Genomic DNA, 17,351 nt, shown 5'->3' with positions numbered 1-17,351 from the left:
GAAGGGCTGGGGCTGCAGACAGCGTCAAAACAGAAATATCCGAATCGCAAATCCACACTAAACAGAAAACAAACAGAAACATCGATTCAAAACGCTTCCCCCCTGCTTCTATGGCAGGCTCATAACTTCCACAAATCCTTCTCATGTCTCCCAGCAGCCTCTCTGCTCATCACAATTCCCCATCTAGTGTTGCAGTGTCAGGCTAGCTCTGTGTCACATGGTCTAATCAACCCCCCCCCCCGTGTTATTTTCCTTGCCCCCAAACACACTTCTTCCAACTGAATCCCCCCCCCCCCCCCCCCCCGGGTCACCCCGGTTTTGAGCAAGGTTAGCATAGCGTGACGAGCCGTACCCCCCTCCAAACAAATGCTTGGAATTGGGACCCCTGCTTCGTAATTAATGCTTTAAAAAAGGGATTTTAGGTCTGGTCATTTTCGGAGACTGAACTGCTCCCTCCCTCACCCCCCCTAACAGAAAGGGCGCTCCCTCCAGTCCAGGGCAGGCTTTGTTTAATTCAAACTATTGTGAACCAACACAGAGAGAGATTAAAAAGTGTATCTGGGTGACAACAGCACCCCCTGCTGCGAGGCAGCGGTACTGCTGTTCTATTTGAGCTACAATAAAACATGACAGCCCATTGTAAACTGGGGTGTGGATCCTGACCTGCTTTAGAAGGAATATAAAATGCTGCTGGAATCAAAACGGGACGCGAGGCTGTTGCTTTGACTCCTCACGCCAAACAAGCCCCTCTGTGGTTAAACTGGTCTGGACCGATATAAACAGAGTTAAGAATCACTGATTATTTCGGAGCAAGGAGGCAGAGTGTGAACAAAAACCGAAATGTTTTTCCTTTTCAGATTTCTATACATCTGTGGTGTCCCTGCCTGCCACCATCGAGGCCAAAAAAACGACGTCAAGAAGGAAACGTCACAACCTCAGAGAGGTACCGAGAGGACTGGCTGACTGCATCCTGTCTGGAGGTATACATTTACACCCCTGTCTCCAGCACAGCCTCTGCCCAGATTCACACACTCTCGCTGGGTCAGTCTCAGCAAAGCAGCAGAACCTGGTTAAGAAAGGGGTGGCATGAGGAGAGGAAGGGAGGGAGGGAGAGGGGGAGGTGGTGGTGGGGGGTCCCATCTCATTAAGGAAAGCGGATCACAATGTTCTCTCTAAAGTCTCTGCAGACAGATTTCCCGTTTTTTTTTGTTTGTTATACTTTCCCCCAGGATGTTTCATCAGAACGATCAGAGGTAGGGTGGAGTTTTTTCCAGACTAACTGTCCGTCTCCCAGTCATCCTTCCGGGATCATCATCATCATTATTATTAATATTATTATTTTTTAATCTTATCATTACTACTGCTATTATTTCGATGAAGATGACAACAGTAAAAAAGCAGAAGTCCAAGCAGAACAAGAATTCGAAGTTGACGCCAAAAGCTTTGCCTCTCTCTCGCCAAATGTTTAAAAGCATCATGGTTTTTTGAATTTGTTTTTTCTTCCTCTCTCGATGCTGCTGCTGCTGCTTGTAGCTGCAGGTTTCTCTGTTTTTTCTGTAGTTTACGATGTTGCAATCTCTCCTCCTAGATGTCTCCATCCCTTCTGTGCGATTTCAACAGCAGGAAGATATTCTGAAAGAAAATGCAAAAAATAAATCAATAAATTGAAATACGAGACACTGCTCAATGCCTTGCTTAATTTGGGGATGGAAAGGAGACTCCTATTGCACAGCATTTTCCTCCCCATTCCAGGTTTTACTATGTGCTCGATTAGCCGCAGTGTGTATAGGTAACTAGCACAGGTATGTCAAACTCAGGTGAAACCAGGAATGGATCAAACTGCTAAGGAACGAGACACAGAATTGCGAGGGTCTGGAACCAACTAGCCAGTAATGTTGTTGAAGCTGACACCCTGGGATCCTTCAAGAAGCTGCTTGATGGGATTCTGGGATCAATAAGCTACTAACAACCAAACGAGCATGATGGGCTGAATGGCCTCCTCTCGTTTGGAAACTTTATGTTCTTATGAATGGGAGTCTTATTTCCATTTGATGATAACCAGCATTATTATTACTACATGGCTGATCAAGCTCCTAGTAAAACCTGGAATGGGTGACACTGCTCTGCAACAGGAGTCTTATTTCCATTCCTGAACTTTGTGCTAACAGTTTATTGATAACATCCAAGAAGCGAAAACGTTTTCAGTACAGTGCAGATCACGATCAATAAATCTCAACAGGTTATCATCTGGTTCCGATCAGCAAAAATTTACTGTACTGATTTATAAATCAATATTAAATTACCTTTCTATATTATTATATATATATATATATATATATATATTAAGAAAAGCCCATTAAACTTACAGATGTGTATTTAACCCAAAATGCTAAAATCACTGCCAAAGAGGGCCACATTATACACAGAGTACACTAGTGCCCAGTTATTTCACCCCGTTTTCTCCACAGTTTATAAAGTGCCATTACGCTCCGTCACCTCACCTCACCAATCCCCCACACAGCTGCTCAGAAGGTTCGGTGGGCGTCCCCCGATCCCATGACCGGACCAGCTTCCTCTTCCACACCCAGGATGTCTACAGCAGCGTTCCTGATTGAGTTTGTCAGGCTCGCTCTCCCCGGTACCCCTGTCTCAGAAAGCCTGGTCTACAGCAGCGTTCCTGATTGAGTTTGTCAGGCTCGCTCTCCCTGGTACCCCTGTCTCAGAAAGCCTGGTCTACAGCAGCGTTCCTGATTGAGTTTGTCAGGCTCGCTCTCCCTGGTACCCCTGTCTCAGAAAGCCTGGTCTACAGCAGCGTTCCTGATTGAGTTTGTCAGGCTCGCTCTCCCTGGTACCCCTGTCTCAGAAAGCCTGGTCTACAGCAGCGTTCCTGATTGAGTTTGTCAGGCTCGCTCTCCCCGGTACCCCTGTCTCAGAAAGCCTGGTCTACAGCAGCGTTCCTGATTGAGTTTGTCAGGTTCGCTCTCCCCGGTACTCCTGTCTCAGAAAGCCTGGTCTACAGCAGCGTTCCTGATTGAGTTTGTCAGGTTCGCTCTCCCCGGTACCCCTGTCTCAGAAAGCCTGGTCTACAGCAGCGTTCCTGATTGAGTTTGTCAGGCTCGCTCTCCCCGGTACCCCTGTCTCAGAAAGCCTGGTCTACAGCAGCGTTCCTGATTGAGTTTGTCAGGTTCGCTCTCCCCGGTACTCCTGTCTCAGAAAGCCTGGTCTACAGCAGCGTTCCTGATTGAGTTTGTCAGGTTCGCTCTCCCCGGTACCCCTGTCTCAGAAAGCCTGGTCTACAGCAGCGTTCCTGATTGAGTTTGTCAGGTTCGCTCTCCCCGGTACCCCTGTCTCAGAAAGCCTGGTCTACAGCAGCGTTCCTGATTGAGTTTGTCAGGCTCACTCTCCCCGGTACCCCTGTCTCAGAAAGCCTGGTCTACAGCAGCGTTCCTGATTGAGTTTGTCAGGTTCACTCTCCCTGGTACCCCCGTCTCAGAAAGCCTGGTCTACAGCAGCGTTCCTGATTGAGTTTGTCAGGTTCGCTCTCCCCGGTACCCCCGTCTCAGAAAGCCTGGTCTACAGCAGCGTTCCTGATTGAGTTTGTCAGGTTCGCTCTCCCTGGTACCCCTGTCTCAGAAAGCCTGGTCTACAGCAGCGTTCCTGATTGAGTTTGTCAGGTTCACTCTCCCCGGTACCCCTGTCTCAGAAAGCCTGGTCTACAGCAGCGTTCCTGATTGAGTTTGTCAGGCTCGCTCTCCCCGGTACCCCCGTCTCAGAAAGCCTGGTCTACAGCAGCGTTCCTGATTGAGTTTGTCAGGTTCACTCTCCCCGGTACCCCTGTCTCAGAAAGCCTTGTCGAACAGCTGGCAAGGCCTTACCTTGCTACACATACCATCTTTGCTGCAATTCCGATTATCCAGGTCTGTCACCTCCTCTTCCACCTGCAGAGAGAGAGATAGAGAGATAGAGAAAGTCAGAGAGCAGTCCTCATTTCTGTTCTAACCTGAATTTCAAGAACCAGAATAAACACACATTAACATTTAATAATCCAAAACACCTAAATCTTCATATTTTGACTAATCATAATTCTAAACCTAATATAGGATTTACAGTAATAATAATAATAATAATAATAATAATAATAATAATAATCCCACCTGTTCTCTCTTGCTTTCCAGCCTGATATCTATTACCTGCTGTGTTGCTGCTACTATTTCATGTATTAAGCATTGTTTTACTGTATTTCATGTATTCTGCATTTCTCTGTATTTAAAGTATTATGGATTTTCTTGTTACTGCATCTTGTAAAGCGCTTTGTGACGGTGGTCCTCTATGAAAGGCGCTATATAAAATAGATTAAATGATCCCCACAATTTCAATAAACAATGATAATTTGAATATCATAATTCTAAACCTAACCTAATAACATACTAATTTATAATAACTAATACCTTCCTTTATTAATGATCCCCACAATTTAAATACATTTTTATCATCATTTTCATACCGACACTAACACTACTGCCAATAACTCTAATAGCTGGTGTAATAAATCATAACGAAACCTTACGATCAACTTAATCTCTCCTGATTTTAGGCAGGCAGGTGAATGGTTTCACTCCCATTGACTCCGGGCGTTTGCAAAGCCCCTGTAACACACACACTGCTGGCGTTTGTATTACAACGCATGCTGGAGTATCAACTCACTGTGTTGCGTTCTTCACGTGATGAATTGTAATAGAGGTAGGTATCATTAGTGTCGTGATTCAAGACCAAACACACATCAGAAACTCCACCTACCCCATTTAACAAAACAGCCCATCATTAAATAACCATTTGATCTTGCTGTGCATCACAGAAGCAGGCCATCAGAGTATCGTGAATCACACGGTATCGCGACCTGCATATTGTTCGTATGTATCTCTCTCTGTCCTGCACGTTCAATCAAACAGCATTCATAGCGAACGCCTTTACAGTACACATTTCTACAGCGCCTTTCATCACAAGGATCCCAGAGAGTTTCACACACAAAGTGAACTGAATCATTAAAATGAAGGTCTTGCACAGAATGCAATTAAATATCTTAAAGGAGTTTTTCTGTTAGTTAGCAGGAGTCACGGCCTCACCTCCTTTCGCCACTTGAGTTCACAGAATACCCTCTCAAAGCATTCGTGCATGTAGTTAAACTGGAGAGAGAGAGAGAGAGAGATTCATACAATTATAAAAAACAATAGCACTGAAGTGGCAAGGAGATATCTATCTGATTTCTCCTACAAGAAACAGGGTCAACCAGACATACAAACATGTAATTATTTACTGTATTCTCTATTTTACTCTTGTTTGAATTAGATCTTATTTGCATCTGATTTTATTGTACTTTATAGCTGCTCATCTGTAATGTGATATCTTATAATCATATTTTACAATGTGATATTCTGTAATGTGATACTTTGTAATGTGATATCTTGTAACAATTGTAAGTCACTCTGGATAAAGGCGTCTGCTAAGAACTAAATAATAATAATAATAATAATAATAATAATAATAATAATAATAATAATAATAGAGACAGGGTCAACCAGACATGTTAACTGATATAATGTCATGCAAGTCTAGTGTTGAGCAGGCTGGGCCTGACTCACGTAGGGGGTGAAGATCTTGACCCAGCGCGGTTTCTTCTCTCCGCGGGCGTACTCAAAGCAGAACGCCATGCCCTCCTCGTCAGTGTCCCACCGCTGCATCTCATCCCACTCGAACGCAATCACCTGGTTCTGAGAGGAGACGCAACGCTGTTACCCACAGACCGACAGTCAGAGAGACACGGCACAGGAAACCTGCACTACTGTCAAGAGGGACCAATACAGACTAAGGAAGATGCAACAGTTATACAGACTCGACTCAATGCCTTGCATAATTCAAGGATGGAAATCCTGTTGCAAATTCCAGGTTTAACTACGATCAGCCCGTGTATAGGCAACAAGCTCAGGGGTGTCTTGGAATGGATCAGACTGCTAGGCAACGGGAGTCTTGTTTCTGGCCCCGGGACGAGTTTATTCCTCACCTCCAGCTGCCCCTCCTCAGTGCAGGCGTGCAGTTTGAAGTGCTTGACGCTGATGGCCGTGATTACGTGACCCTTCCGCCGCGAGTCACAGGCGCAGTGCGGGAAGAGGATCTCATTGTAGCCCTCGCACGAGCGCAGCATGCTCAGATACTGCAGTGAGGGGAGAGGGGGAGGAGAGATAGAAGGAGAAGGAGGAGACAGACAAAAGGGAGATGAGGGAGAAAGGGGGAGAGAGAGAGAGAGAGGGGGGCAAGAGAGACAGGGATGAGAGGTGAGAGAAAGAGAGAGAGAATTGTGTTACAATATATAGGGAACACATTGCTAGAACTGTACTTGGCCACACACTCAGACGGACACAGATCATGCCTCTTTAGAAATTGCTACTACAAAACAGCCTTGCATGCAAAGAGAGACAGACACACAGATATACACAGACACTCAGAGAGAGAGCGAGAGAGACAGACACACACACTCAGAGAGAGAGCGAGAGAGACACAGACTCACCATTCCCATCTTCTTTTGCTCTGCCAGTTTCTGAAGCTGGTAGGCTTTCTCCTCAGCCTTGATGTGGCCCTTCTTCACATCCTCCATCGCCTGCAGAGAGGGGGGGGGGGGGGGAGCGAGGGAGGGGGTTAGACCAGGCGGAAAGGAGAAGCAGGCTACACTGAAACACACACACAGAGGCGTATATCACAATTCAATCCATCCTGCGTAGGGCGTCTCATTCTTATAAGCAGTGTTATTCCAGGCAGTCTGGGGATGAGAGGACTGCCAATCGAAGCACATGTTTTATATTTCAATGGGAGAGGTTCTCAAATTCACAATGTATTATTATGTATTTCTTAGCAGACGCCCTTATCCGGGGCAACTTATAATTGTTATTTTTTTTACATACAATTATTTTTTACAAACAATTCCCCATTTATACAGTTGGGTTTTTACTGGAGCAATCTAGGTAAAGTACCTTGCTCAAAGGTACAGCAGCAGTGTCCTGTGATGTGACCTTACACAGCTTGCAGTAGACACTCCGTGAATTATTTATTTCTTAGCAGACGCCCTTATCCAGGGCGACTTACAATTGTTACAAGATATCACATTATTTTTACATACAATTCCCCATTTATACAGTTGGGTTTTTACTGGAGCAATCTAGGTAAAGTACCTTGCTCAAAGGTACAGCAGCAGTGTCCCCCACCTGGGATTGAACCCACGACCCTCCGGTCAAGAGTCCAGAGCCCTAACCACTACTCCACACTGCTGCCCTATTAACTTATTATAAAATCACAAAACAGACTGTAGTCTGTATACTGCATCGCACACACTGAGAAAGCAGTATACTGTATAAGACACACACAGCTGTATATATTACTGGTGAAAGCAGTATACTGTGTAAGACACACAAAGCTCAGTATAACCTGAGGCAAGTTATTACATTGCAACACAGAGACAGAGAGACAGAGAGAGAGAGAGAGAGAGAGAGAGAGAGAGAGAGAGAAGGAGAGAAAAATAAACAGATACACATACAGAAATACACGTACAGAGAGAGACACACGCACACAGACAGAAACAAAAGAGAGAAAGACAGAGACAAGCACACATGGAGACAAGAGGCTGAGAGAGAGAGAGTAGAGACACGCACACACACAGGGCTGGGTGCATACCTGGTGAAAGCAGTAGACACACACACACACACACACACACACACACACAGGGCTGGGTGCATACCTGGTGAAAGCAGTAGACACGCACACACACACACACACACACACACAGGGCTGGGTGCATACCTGGTGAAAGCAGTAGACACACACACACACACACACACACACACAGGGCTGGATGCATACCTGGTGAAAGCAGTAGAGACACACACACACACACACACACACAGGGCTGGGTGCATACCTGGTGAAAGCAGTAGACACACACACACACACACACACAGGGCTGGGTGCATACCTGGTGAAAGCAGTAGACACACACACACACACACACACACAGGGCTGGGTGCATACCTGATGAAAGCAGTAGACACACACACACACACACACACACACACACACACACAGGGCTGGATGCATACCTGATGAAAGCAGTAGACTAACACACACACACACAGGGCTGGGTGCATACCTGATGAAAGCAGTAGACTAACACACACACACACACACACACACACACAGGGCTGGATGCATACCTGATGAAAGCAGTAGACTAACACACACACACACACAGGGCTGGGTGCATACCTGGTGAAAGCAGTAGACTAACACACACACACACAGGGCTGGGTGCATACCAGATGAAAGCAGTAGACTAACACACACACACACACACAGACACAGGGCTGGATGCATACCTGATGAAAGCAGTAGACACACACACACACAGGGCTGGGTGCATACCTGATGAAAGCAGTAGACTAACACACACACACACACAGGGCTGGATGCATACCTGATGAAAGCAGTAGACTAACACACACACACACACAGGGCTGGGTGCATACCTGGTGAAAGCAGTAGACTAACACACACACACACACACACACACACACACACACACACACACAGGGCTGGGTGCATACCTGATGAAAGCAGTAGACACACACACACACACAGGGCTGGGTGCATACCTGGTGAAAGCAGTAGACACACACACACACACAGGGCTGGGTGCATACCTGGTGAAAGCAGTAGACACACACACACACACACACACACACACACAGGGCTGGATGCATACCTGGTGAAAGCAGTAGGTGATGGCCAGGTCATTGTCGTTGAGCAGCACCTCCTCCTCCGTGGTGAAGAGCCACTTGTTGACAGTGAGGCAGGTCCCGGGCACAGCCGAGGTGTAGTTCTGTACGTACAGCTTGTGAGGGAACTCGTTGGGAGCCAGCTTCCTCACTGCAGCACAGCACAGCACGTCAATACAAACACACAGTACATCGATTCAACTGCTTGCTTATTGCTGCTTTCAATATCTGTCAATGTTTTTGTCTATGCAAAGCGCTTTGGGGCGATTTATCGTGAAAGACGTCATATCAAAACAGATTGATTTCTGTTCATACATCTCCATTATATCTATACACACAGTGATGGAAATAAGACTCCTAATGCAAAGCAGTTTCATCCATTCCTGGTTTTTTACTTTGAGTTTAATCAAATCAGACAGCCTGAGCTTGTTACCTATAACACTGTGGCTAATAAAGCTTGCATAAAACCTGGAATGGGTGAAACTGCTGTGCAATAGGAGTCTTATTGCCATCCCTGATATATCTCTGTACCTCTACAGCTTTCTAGAGCAGGGGTCAAGCAATTACTAAATTTCAGAGATCTGAAGAGTTTGACTCGTCACTAATTAAAACACACCTCTCTCTCTCTCTCTCTACCCTGTCTTTGATCAGGTCTGGCGCTCCGTTTGTGAGCGTACTGCTTCGTGATAGGGCGTTATAAAAGGATTTGTGATTTACATGTCAATGGATTGAACCTGTGCCTGCACTTCTGTCCATCTGAAAGCGCTTCACAAGCCAGACTGCAGCAGCATGACCCTGGGATTAGTATCGCGTGAACCCGCCCTTCGATTCCTCGGATCAGGCTCTCCGCAGGCGAGGGTCACTGGGGTTGATCAGCATCATTTCCGATTCCTTCTTAAAATCAATTTCCAATTCCCTTTCTTACAACACAGGGGTTACCGAACAAACACACACATACGTGTCAAACACACATACAAATGCATGTGTCGTGGACGATCTGTATACGGGTTTGACCAATAAAGCCTGTGTTGTAAAAAGAAATGAGAATAAAAAAAGGAAAAAAATCGACCCCAACCCTGCTGTCGATCGGGCTGATTCACCATTCAGAGCGAAACGAGTGAACAAACAGCTGCTTGGGTTTGTGCGGATCGCTGTTCTCCAGAGTCTTAAGAAAAGCAGCGATCGTCACAAACCCAAGCAGCTGTTTCTTCCCTCGTTTCGCTCTGAATGGTGAATCAGCCCGATCGACACCAGCCACCCTCGTCTGACTGTCAGCTCCTGGTTTCTGTGGAGATCCCAATCATCTAATAATTAATTAATCAGTCTGTGCAGCACTAACGGGGACGAGTGGTAAACCATCTCTGTGTGGTCGACTCTCGCTCTCAAACAGCAGACTCACCGAACGAATGGTTGATCACCTCAAACAGGGCAAAGTAGCTCGCTGTGATGCTGTCCATGCCAACCTTGGAGGCCACGGCCTGAGGGAATTAATAAAAAAAAATTAATTGTTTAAAAAGACAGAGACGGAAGGCAATTAACTGGGCTGTCCAGAGCAGAGCCCCAAAAATGTCCCACAGTAAATGCACAGCAAAGTGTAATGAAGTACAGTCAAAGCACAGGTATGCATTGTAAAGCACAGAGAGGTGTGGTAAAGCATAGGGAAGCATTGTAAAGCACAGAGAGGTGTGGTAAAGCATAGGGAAGCATTGTAAAGCACAGAGAGGTCTGGTAAAGCATAGGGAAGCATTGTAAAGCACAGAGAGGTCTGGTAAAGCATAGGGAAGCATTGTAAAGCACAGGGAGGTCTGGTAAAGCATAGGGAAGCATTGTAAAGCACAGAGAGGTCTGGTAAAGCATAGGGAAGCATTGTAAAGCACAGAGAGGTCTGGTAAAGCATATATTTATATAAAAAAAACACACATGGTAAAACAAAGCCTTATAAAAGTTTCCCCACAGTAAATGCAGCACCCCGATAAAGCAATCAATTGTTTTATTGATCAGGCACTAGCCGAAGATGGAAATTCGCTTCCAAATCAGCTTTTAAAACCTCAATGCGGACGTTAGCCGCTATTGATTCACACTCAATTGTGAGGGAATGACAGCTTTTCTCGTTTTTGAAATCAATACATTACCTGATTAAATGAATTTAATTCCTCATTTAAATTCTCGCCCGCCTGTCGGACAAAAAGGTTCCGGAGCTGGGATCCGGCACAAATGAACCTCCAACTATCCCCGAGCCCCCCCTGATTATCCCCGAGCCCCCCCCCCGATTATCCCCGAGCCCCCTCCTGATTATCCCCGAGCCCCCCCCTGATTATCCCCGAGCCCACCCTGATTATCCCCGAGCCCAGGTGTGCTGCCCTGCCTCTCCCTGGCTGCAGTTACCTGGTAGACCTGGTCCGTGGTGCTGTTCTTCTTCACTCGCACTGTCACGGTAGACTTGTCTGGCAGGGCTACCCTCAGCTCCACGTCCGAAACGCCATTGTAATTCTGAGGAGAGTAGAAGCAAATTCAAAATTAAATAGTTAAAAAAAGGATTTAAAAAAAAAAGTTTGTTTTTGCATTACAGGGATGGAAACAAGACTCCTACTGCAGAGCAGTTACACCCATTCCAGGTTTTACTAGGAGCTTGATCAGCCACAGTGTGTATAAGCAACAAGCTCAGCTTTTGTAACAGTTGTGAGGCTGTGTGGTCCAGTGGTTAAAGAAAAGGGCTTGTAACCAGGAGGTCCCCGGTTCAAATCCCACCTCGGCCACTGACTCATTGTGTGACCCTGAGCGAGTCACTTAACCTCCTTGTGCTCCGTCTTTCGGGTGAGACGTAGCTGTAAGTGACTCTGCAGCTGATGCATAGCTCACACACCCTAGTCTCTGCAAGTCGCCTTGGATAAAGGCGTCTGCTAAATAAACAAACAATTTGAATTACTATTTCATCAACATAACAGGCTCTCTGTATTTCTTTTCTGATGTTGAAATCGCCTTGGTGTCCTTAGGATGGATTTATGTTATACCTCCTAGAACTGCCTTGGGTGCCTCTGAATCTTCACGCCCAACAAAGGCAACATTGCTGTGCCCTTCCTGACCTTAACTTCCTGCCCTGGACGTGTGTGCGTTCTGTCTGTCATGGCACGTGTGTGCGTGTGTTCTGTCCGGCACGGCGTGTGTGCGCGTGTTCTGTCCGGCACGGCACGGCGTGTGTGCGCGCGTCTCACCTCGTCAGATTCAGACAGGAACTCCTGCATGATGTCACTCTCCCCGATCACTCGCACGGAGCAGACTGCGGAGGAGGGTACAGCGTGAGCACAGCACAACACACTTCAATACAGCAATGCAACACGCAGAGAACAACGCGTGGGTGTGATCCGAGAATTCAAACTCCCACCCGAGGGGTGGGACGTTACACGTTTATCCAGTTACCTTTCTCCAGGTACTCCTCCAGGCCGCGGCGCCTCGCGTCCAGCTGCTGCTCGGACAGGTTGAAGGGCCACTTCCCGGGCAGCCTGGGGAAGGTGAAGCTGCCAAACTCTTTCTTGATGTTCTGGTGCAGGATGGCGAACTCGCGGTACCGCTTGGAGCACAGCTGCCTGCCTGCCATGTACACGTTGTACACCTGGGGGGGGGGGGGGGGGGGGGGGGGGAGAGAGAAAGAGAAAGAGAGAAAGAAAGGAGGGAGAGAGAGAGAGAGAGAGAGAGAAAGAAAGGACGAGAGAAAGAGAAAAGCGCTCAGCATCGCAACAGGAATCACATACACTGTACAAATACTCTGAAACAACTCCTCCCCCTCACACTCCTCTCCTCCCATTCACCTTACCTCACTCCTCTCCCACACAACCCTACCCCACTCTAAGTATGGAAGGAAGACTCCTATTGCACAGCAGTTTCCCCCATTCCTGGTTTTAATACAAGCTTGATTAGCCCCAGTGTGTAGAGGTAACAAGCTCAGGTGTGTTCGACAAAACTCATAGTAAAAACAGGAGTGGATCATACCCCTATGCAATGGGAGTCTTATTTTCATCCTCTCCCTCCCCCACACCTTCTCCGTGCCCTGCTCAACATGCGAGGGCCCCCCCAATCGCTCTCCACCCGTCTCCTCACCACGAACTTCTCTGTGCCCTGCTCAACATGCGAGCCCCCCCCCAATCGCTCTCCACCCCTCCCCTCACCACGAACTTCTCCGTGCCCTGCTCCACGTGCTTGTACGTGGGGATGGAGATGGGCACAGCCTGCTTCTCGCTGTAGTCGTGGAAGACCTGGCCAGCCTCGTCCCCGGGGTCCAGGCTGTCAGCCTCGTGCTGCGGCACGGACAGCACGGTGAGGAGCAGCTCCCGGTCCCCCGCCCGGATCAGCTCCACCACCTGCTTGTGAGTCGCGCCCTCCACATTCACACCATTCCTGGAGAGAGGGAGGGACAGAGAAGAAAACTCCTTAAATCACAGGAGGCCGTTCAGCCCATCAGCGCTCGTCCGGTTCCCAGCAGCTGATTGTAGGGCTGGGACGCTGCGGGGTCAAATACCCATCGATGGATCAAAACAAAATGAATAACGGGAAAGCACATGCGGTTTCATTAATCAGTTTTTTTAGGATGAAATCAAAATGCGTAAAACTGTACTCTTGTACCCGCCTTTGCTTCCTTCGTTGAACTATTTCTTTCAAAATCCCACCTGTCCCCTCTCCCCACCCCACCCCACCCCACCCCATTTGCGATGGTCAGGTAAGAAAGTGAGAGGGATTTTAAGAAAGTCAGATGGATTTTAAGAAAGTCAGAGGTCAGCTCTAGTGAGGTCACTGTCCCAGCCCAGTCTGGGCTGCTGGTTTCTGTTCTCAAAGCCTCGCTCAGCCGTGAGCTTCTGCTTCATGAATATGGAGGATGAGGTCAGCTCAGTGATTAGAGTTTCCATTGCCTGGGCGGCAGCAGCAGCAGCAGCAAAGGGAGGGTTTATTTAGAGAGGAAAACAGAGGAGGAGAACAGCCTGGTAAGAACCTAAGAGAGAGAGAGAGAGAGAGAGAGACACAGACAGAGAGAGAGACAGGCAGAGAGAGAGAGAGAGAGAGAGGAGAGAAAAACACACACACAGACAGAAACAGAGAGAAAGACAGAGACACAGAGACACGCACACATGGAGACAAGAGGCTGAAAGCAGCAGAGAGAGAGAGAGAGAGAGAGAGAGAGAGAGAGAGAGAGAGAGAGAGAGAGAGAGAGATGCACACACACACTTGTACAGACAGAAACAAACAGAGCCGCGAGCACACACACACACAGGGAGAGATGTGTAAACATTGCGAAGCCATTTGGGTACCTGCCTAGCGATACGATCCTTTCCATAACCTCGGCTCACACAAAAGCCCAGCTACGATTATTACTTATGTAACTGTTGGTTTGCGTGCGACTAAAAACCACATGAATGAGGCCTGTGGAAGAAGCACAGGGTCCATTACTGGAGTCTGCAGAGAACACCAACACCGAATGCACGAGAAAAAAAATAACAAGCAATCCGATCCCTTCAATGAGCGACGGCTTTATATGCCAGACTGTGAAACTGGGGAGCCCAAATGCTGAAACGCAATTTGCAAGGCTGTGGGGGTAAACAACACGAGCGAAAGGGACCATCAGACAGAGGAAGAATTCACTCGCCTCTCATTTCTGCCCGTTACCTTCCTCTGGAAGCCTGGGTTCCAATCTGGGGAGGCGAGGTGGCACACAGACAGTCAATTTTACTAGCTTCTCGTTTCTGGGATGGAAATAAGACTCCCGCTGCACAGCACTTTGATCCATTCCTGGTTTTACTAGGAGTTTAAATTACACACCCAAGCTTGTTGCCTATACACTGGGGCTGATCAAGCTGGTAGTAAAAGCTGGAAAGGGTGACACTGCTGTGCAACAGGAGTCTGATTCCCATCCCTGCACAGATACAGGTGGTCACTTATCGAAAGCGAGGGTGGGAGTCTGACAACGGCGTTTCTGATGGTAAAGGTTTGTGAAATTTTTACAGGAACTAAAAACAAAAACTCTGCCAGCCTTCGAGTTCCAGTAAGCCTCGTGAAAAAACTCTTGCAACGGTTTCCAGTCCTTTTTGTGTAATAAGCTGGGATCACAGAAACGAAAAAAAAAAAAAAGCTGAACTGAAACCAGAGAGAGAGAGTTGCTACTCCAGATCAGAGCGTGTTACTAACCTCAGCAGCTTCACCCATTCCAGGTTTTACCAGGAGCTTGATTAGCCACAGTGTGTATAGCTAACAAGCTCAGGTGTGCGTTATTAAACTCCTAGTGAAACCAGGAATGGATCAAACCGCTCTGCAACAGGAGTCTTTCTTCGGTCCCTGGATTAGCACAACACCTCACGAACAGCTCTTTAAAAACTGATCATATTTTAGTTTTACTAATAAACTTACAGCTGCATTTCGCATTTAAATAATTGCAACGTCAGCTGTCACTTGCATGAGGAGGCATTTGACTGTCGCATTACACAATTATGATGAACTACTTGATTAAAAACACACACAACAGGGGATGGCGATAAGACTTCCATTGCATAGCAGTGTGATCCATTCCTGGTTTTGCTGCGAATTTAATAATCAGACACACCTGAGCTTGTTAGCTAGACACACTGGGGCTGATCAAGCTGGTAGTAAAACCTGGAATGGGTGACACTGCTGTGCAATAGGAGTCTGCTAAAAACACACAAGCCACACTGACTGGCATACACTTCAGTTCACAATTAATATGAGGGGGGTCGCGTTAAGTAATTATTTTCGTATTATTATTATTATTATTATTATTAATTTCTTAGCAGACGCCCTTATCCAGGGCGACTTACAATTGTTACAAGATATCACATTATTGTTACATACAATTACATTATTTTTTACACATTATTTTTACACATTATTTTTACATACAATTCCCCATTTATACAGTTGGGTTTTTACTGGAGCAATCTAGGTAAAGTACCTTGCTCAAGAGTACAGTAGCAGTGTCCCCCACCTGGGATTGAACCCACGACCCTCCGGTCAAGAGTCCAGAGCCCTGACCACTACTCCACACTGCACTTGCACAGTAGGAAAAGGCGGTCTCTAATCTGTGCTTATCCAGTTACAACACAACCCCATTCTTAACGGAAACCGACTCCCTTCTCATGACCAGCAGTCGTCCTATACCTAACAACACATAGCAACGCTGTTGATGTCAGAGGAAAGCGATGCGTTTTGCATTTCAAATGAAGCTACGGCTAAAAATCAGCACACAGCGCAGTGTTTGTCCTGTTCGTAAGGCTGTCGCTTAACTGGGGTTGGGGTTGGGGTTGGGATGCAATTCAACCGATAAAACGAAACCGGGCGAGTGGACGCCGAAGCGTGCATTACTTCAATATAATTATAACTCGGTTCACAACCTGGCAAGCCTGTGTGTCCATAACCCAAAACGTGCTGTATAATTAATACTAGTGCAACGGTTCAATGTTATTTTTCGTTTGTGCGACCTGGCTGTGCAGTATAAACACCTCGAAAAAGAGACGATATTATTAAAAACACGGTCCTGTTGCTGTACTGGATGCACACCAGTCGACCACAATTCAACTCCGGCTGATTACAACCACTTAAAAAAACAAAACACAACAACTCGATCCAACTTGACCCTCTGTCTCGGTCTCTCTCTTGAAATCCGCAACGCAGAAAATAATAATAATAATAAAAAAAAAAACACGACAGCGCCTACTTCTCCATTCGCGCAACACCCACCACGGGGTTGTAAACAACTGGCTATTTCGCCTCACTTTTTTTTTTTTTAAATGTATTTATATTAGTCGTAAGGCGTACTCACACTTCGAGAATGCGGTCCCCCTTCGAGACCCCGGCTCTGTCGGCGGCTCCTCCCGGCAGGACGGCGCTGACGTGCTGCAGCGGCGCGTACAGCTCCCCGTTGATACTGCGGAGCTGGCCTCCCTCGCTCACCTGGCCCCGGACGTTAAAACCGTAGCCCGACTCCGACTTGACGATTCGGACCAGCCTGGGACCCGAGGCCACGGCGCAGGGGCCGGCTATCCCGGCGGTTGCCGTGGAGTTGGCGCTGTTCCTCGGCGTCTGCCCGGAGCGCACCCCGTCTCCCGCTTCGTCCGCCATCTTTACAACAACACGGACCGCCGCCGTCATCACGAGACGCTCCCGCTGCGGCCGCCCGCCTCGCCCTGCCCCCTTTTTTTACAGCGGTCAGAGAGCATCATGGGTGTTGTAGTTTCTTCAATGCGGGAACTGCGGTTTACTTTCACTTGGTAAACGATCCCCCGGGAACTACATTTTCCAGAATGCCAAGCGAGGAGCCCCGGTGTAGTTTTTGGGCGTTAGTGGGAGTCGTAGTTGTGAGGCGAAAGAAGCTGTTTTGTTTACTGTAGTTCGTGTGTTTTTTCTTTTGCAAAAGGTGCGATTAAAGAAAAAAAGCTGTACAAAATATGAAAAACCACGATGTTACGTGGCGTAACCCCTTCAGAATTATCTGATGCATATCTATCTATCTATCTATCTATCTATCTATCTATCTATCTA

General features: G+C 47.2%; 1 protein-coding gene across 2 annotated transcripts; it reads right to left on the bottom strand.

Annotated features, from left to right (window-relative positions):
- Positions 1-295: 295 nt before the first annotated feature.
- LOC131705123 (sorting nexin-27-like) lies at positions 296-17,004 on the bottom strand. 2 transcript variants are annotated; one of them, XM_059007363.1, is made up of 13 exons: positions 16,633-17,004; positions 12,980-13,208; positions 12,234-12,426; positions 12,029-12,093; positions 11,202-11,306; positions 10,216-10,294; positions 8,804-8,967; positions 6,563-6,652; positions 6,059-6,208; positions 5,640-5,768; positions 5,124-5,183; positions 3,876-3,938; positions 296-1,632 (listed from the first exon to the last, which is right to left on the bottom strand). In XM_059007363.1, the coding sequence occupies exons 1-13, from the start codon at positions 16,959-16,961 to the stop codon at positions 1,585-1,587; spliced, it is 1,704 nt and encodes a 567-aa protein (XP_058863346.1). In that variant the 5' UTR covers positions 16,962-17,004; the 3' UTR covers positions 296-1,584. The 2 variants fall into 2 exon arrangements, with proteins under 2 accessions (XP_058863346.1, XP_058863345.1); XM_059007362.1 differs by having other exon boundaries at positions 3,890-3,938.
- Positions 17,005-17,351: the final 347 nt, after the last annotated feature.

This window comes from Acipenser ruthenus, chromosome 35 (assembly GCF_902713425.1).
Source record: "Acipenser ruthenus chromosome 35, fAciRut3.2 maternal haplotype, whole genome shotgun sequence".
Taxonomy (NCBI): Eukaryota; Metazoa; Chordata; class Actinopteri; order Acipenseriformes; family Acipenseridae; genus Acipenser; species Acipenser ruthenus.
Note: the sequence above shows the minus strand (reverse complement) of the source record. Positions and strands in the feature narration are given on the sequence as shown.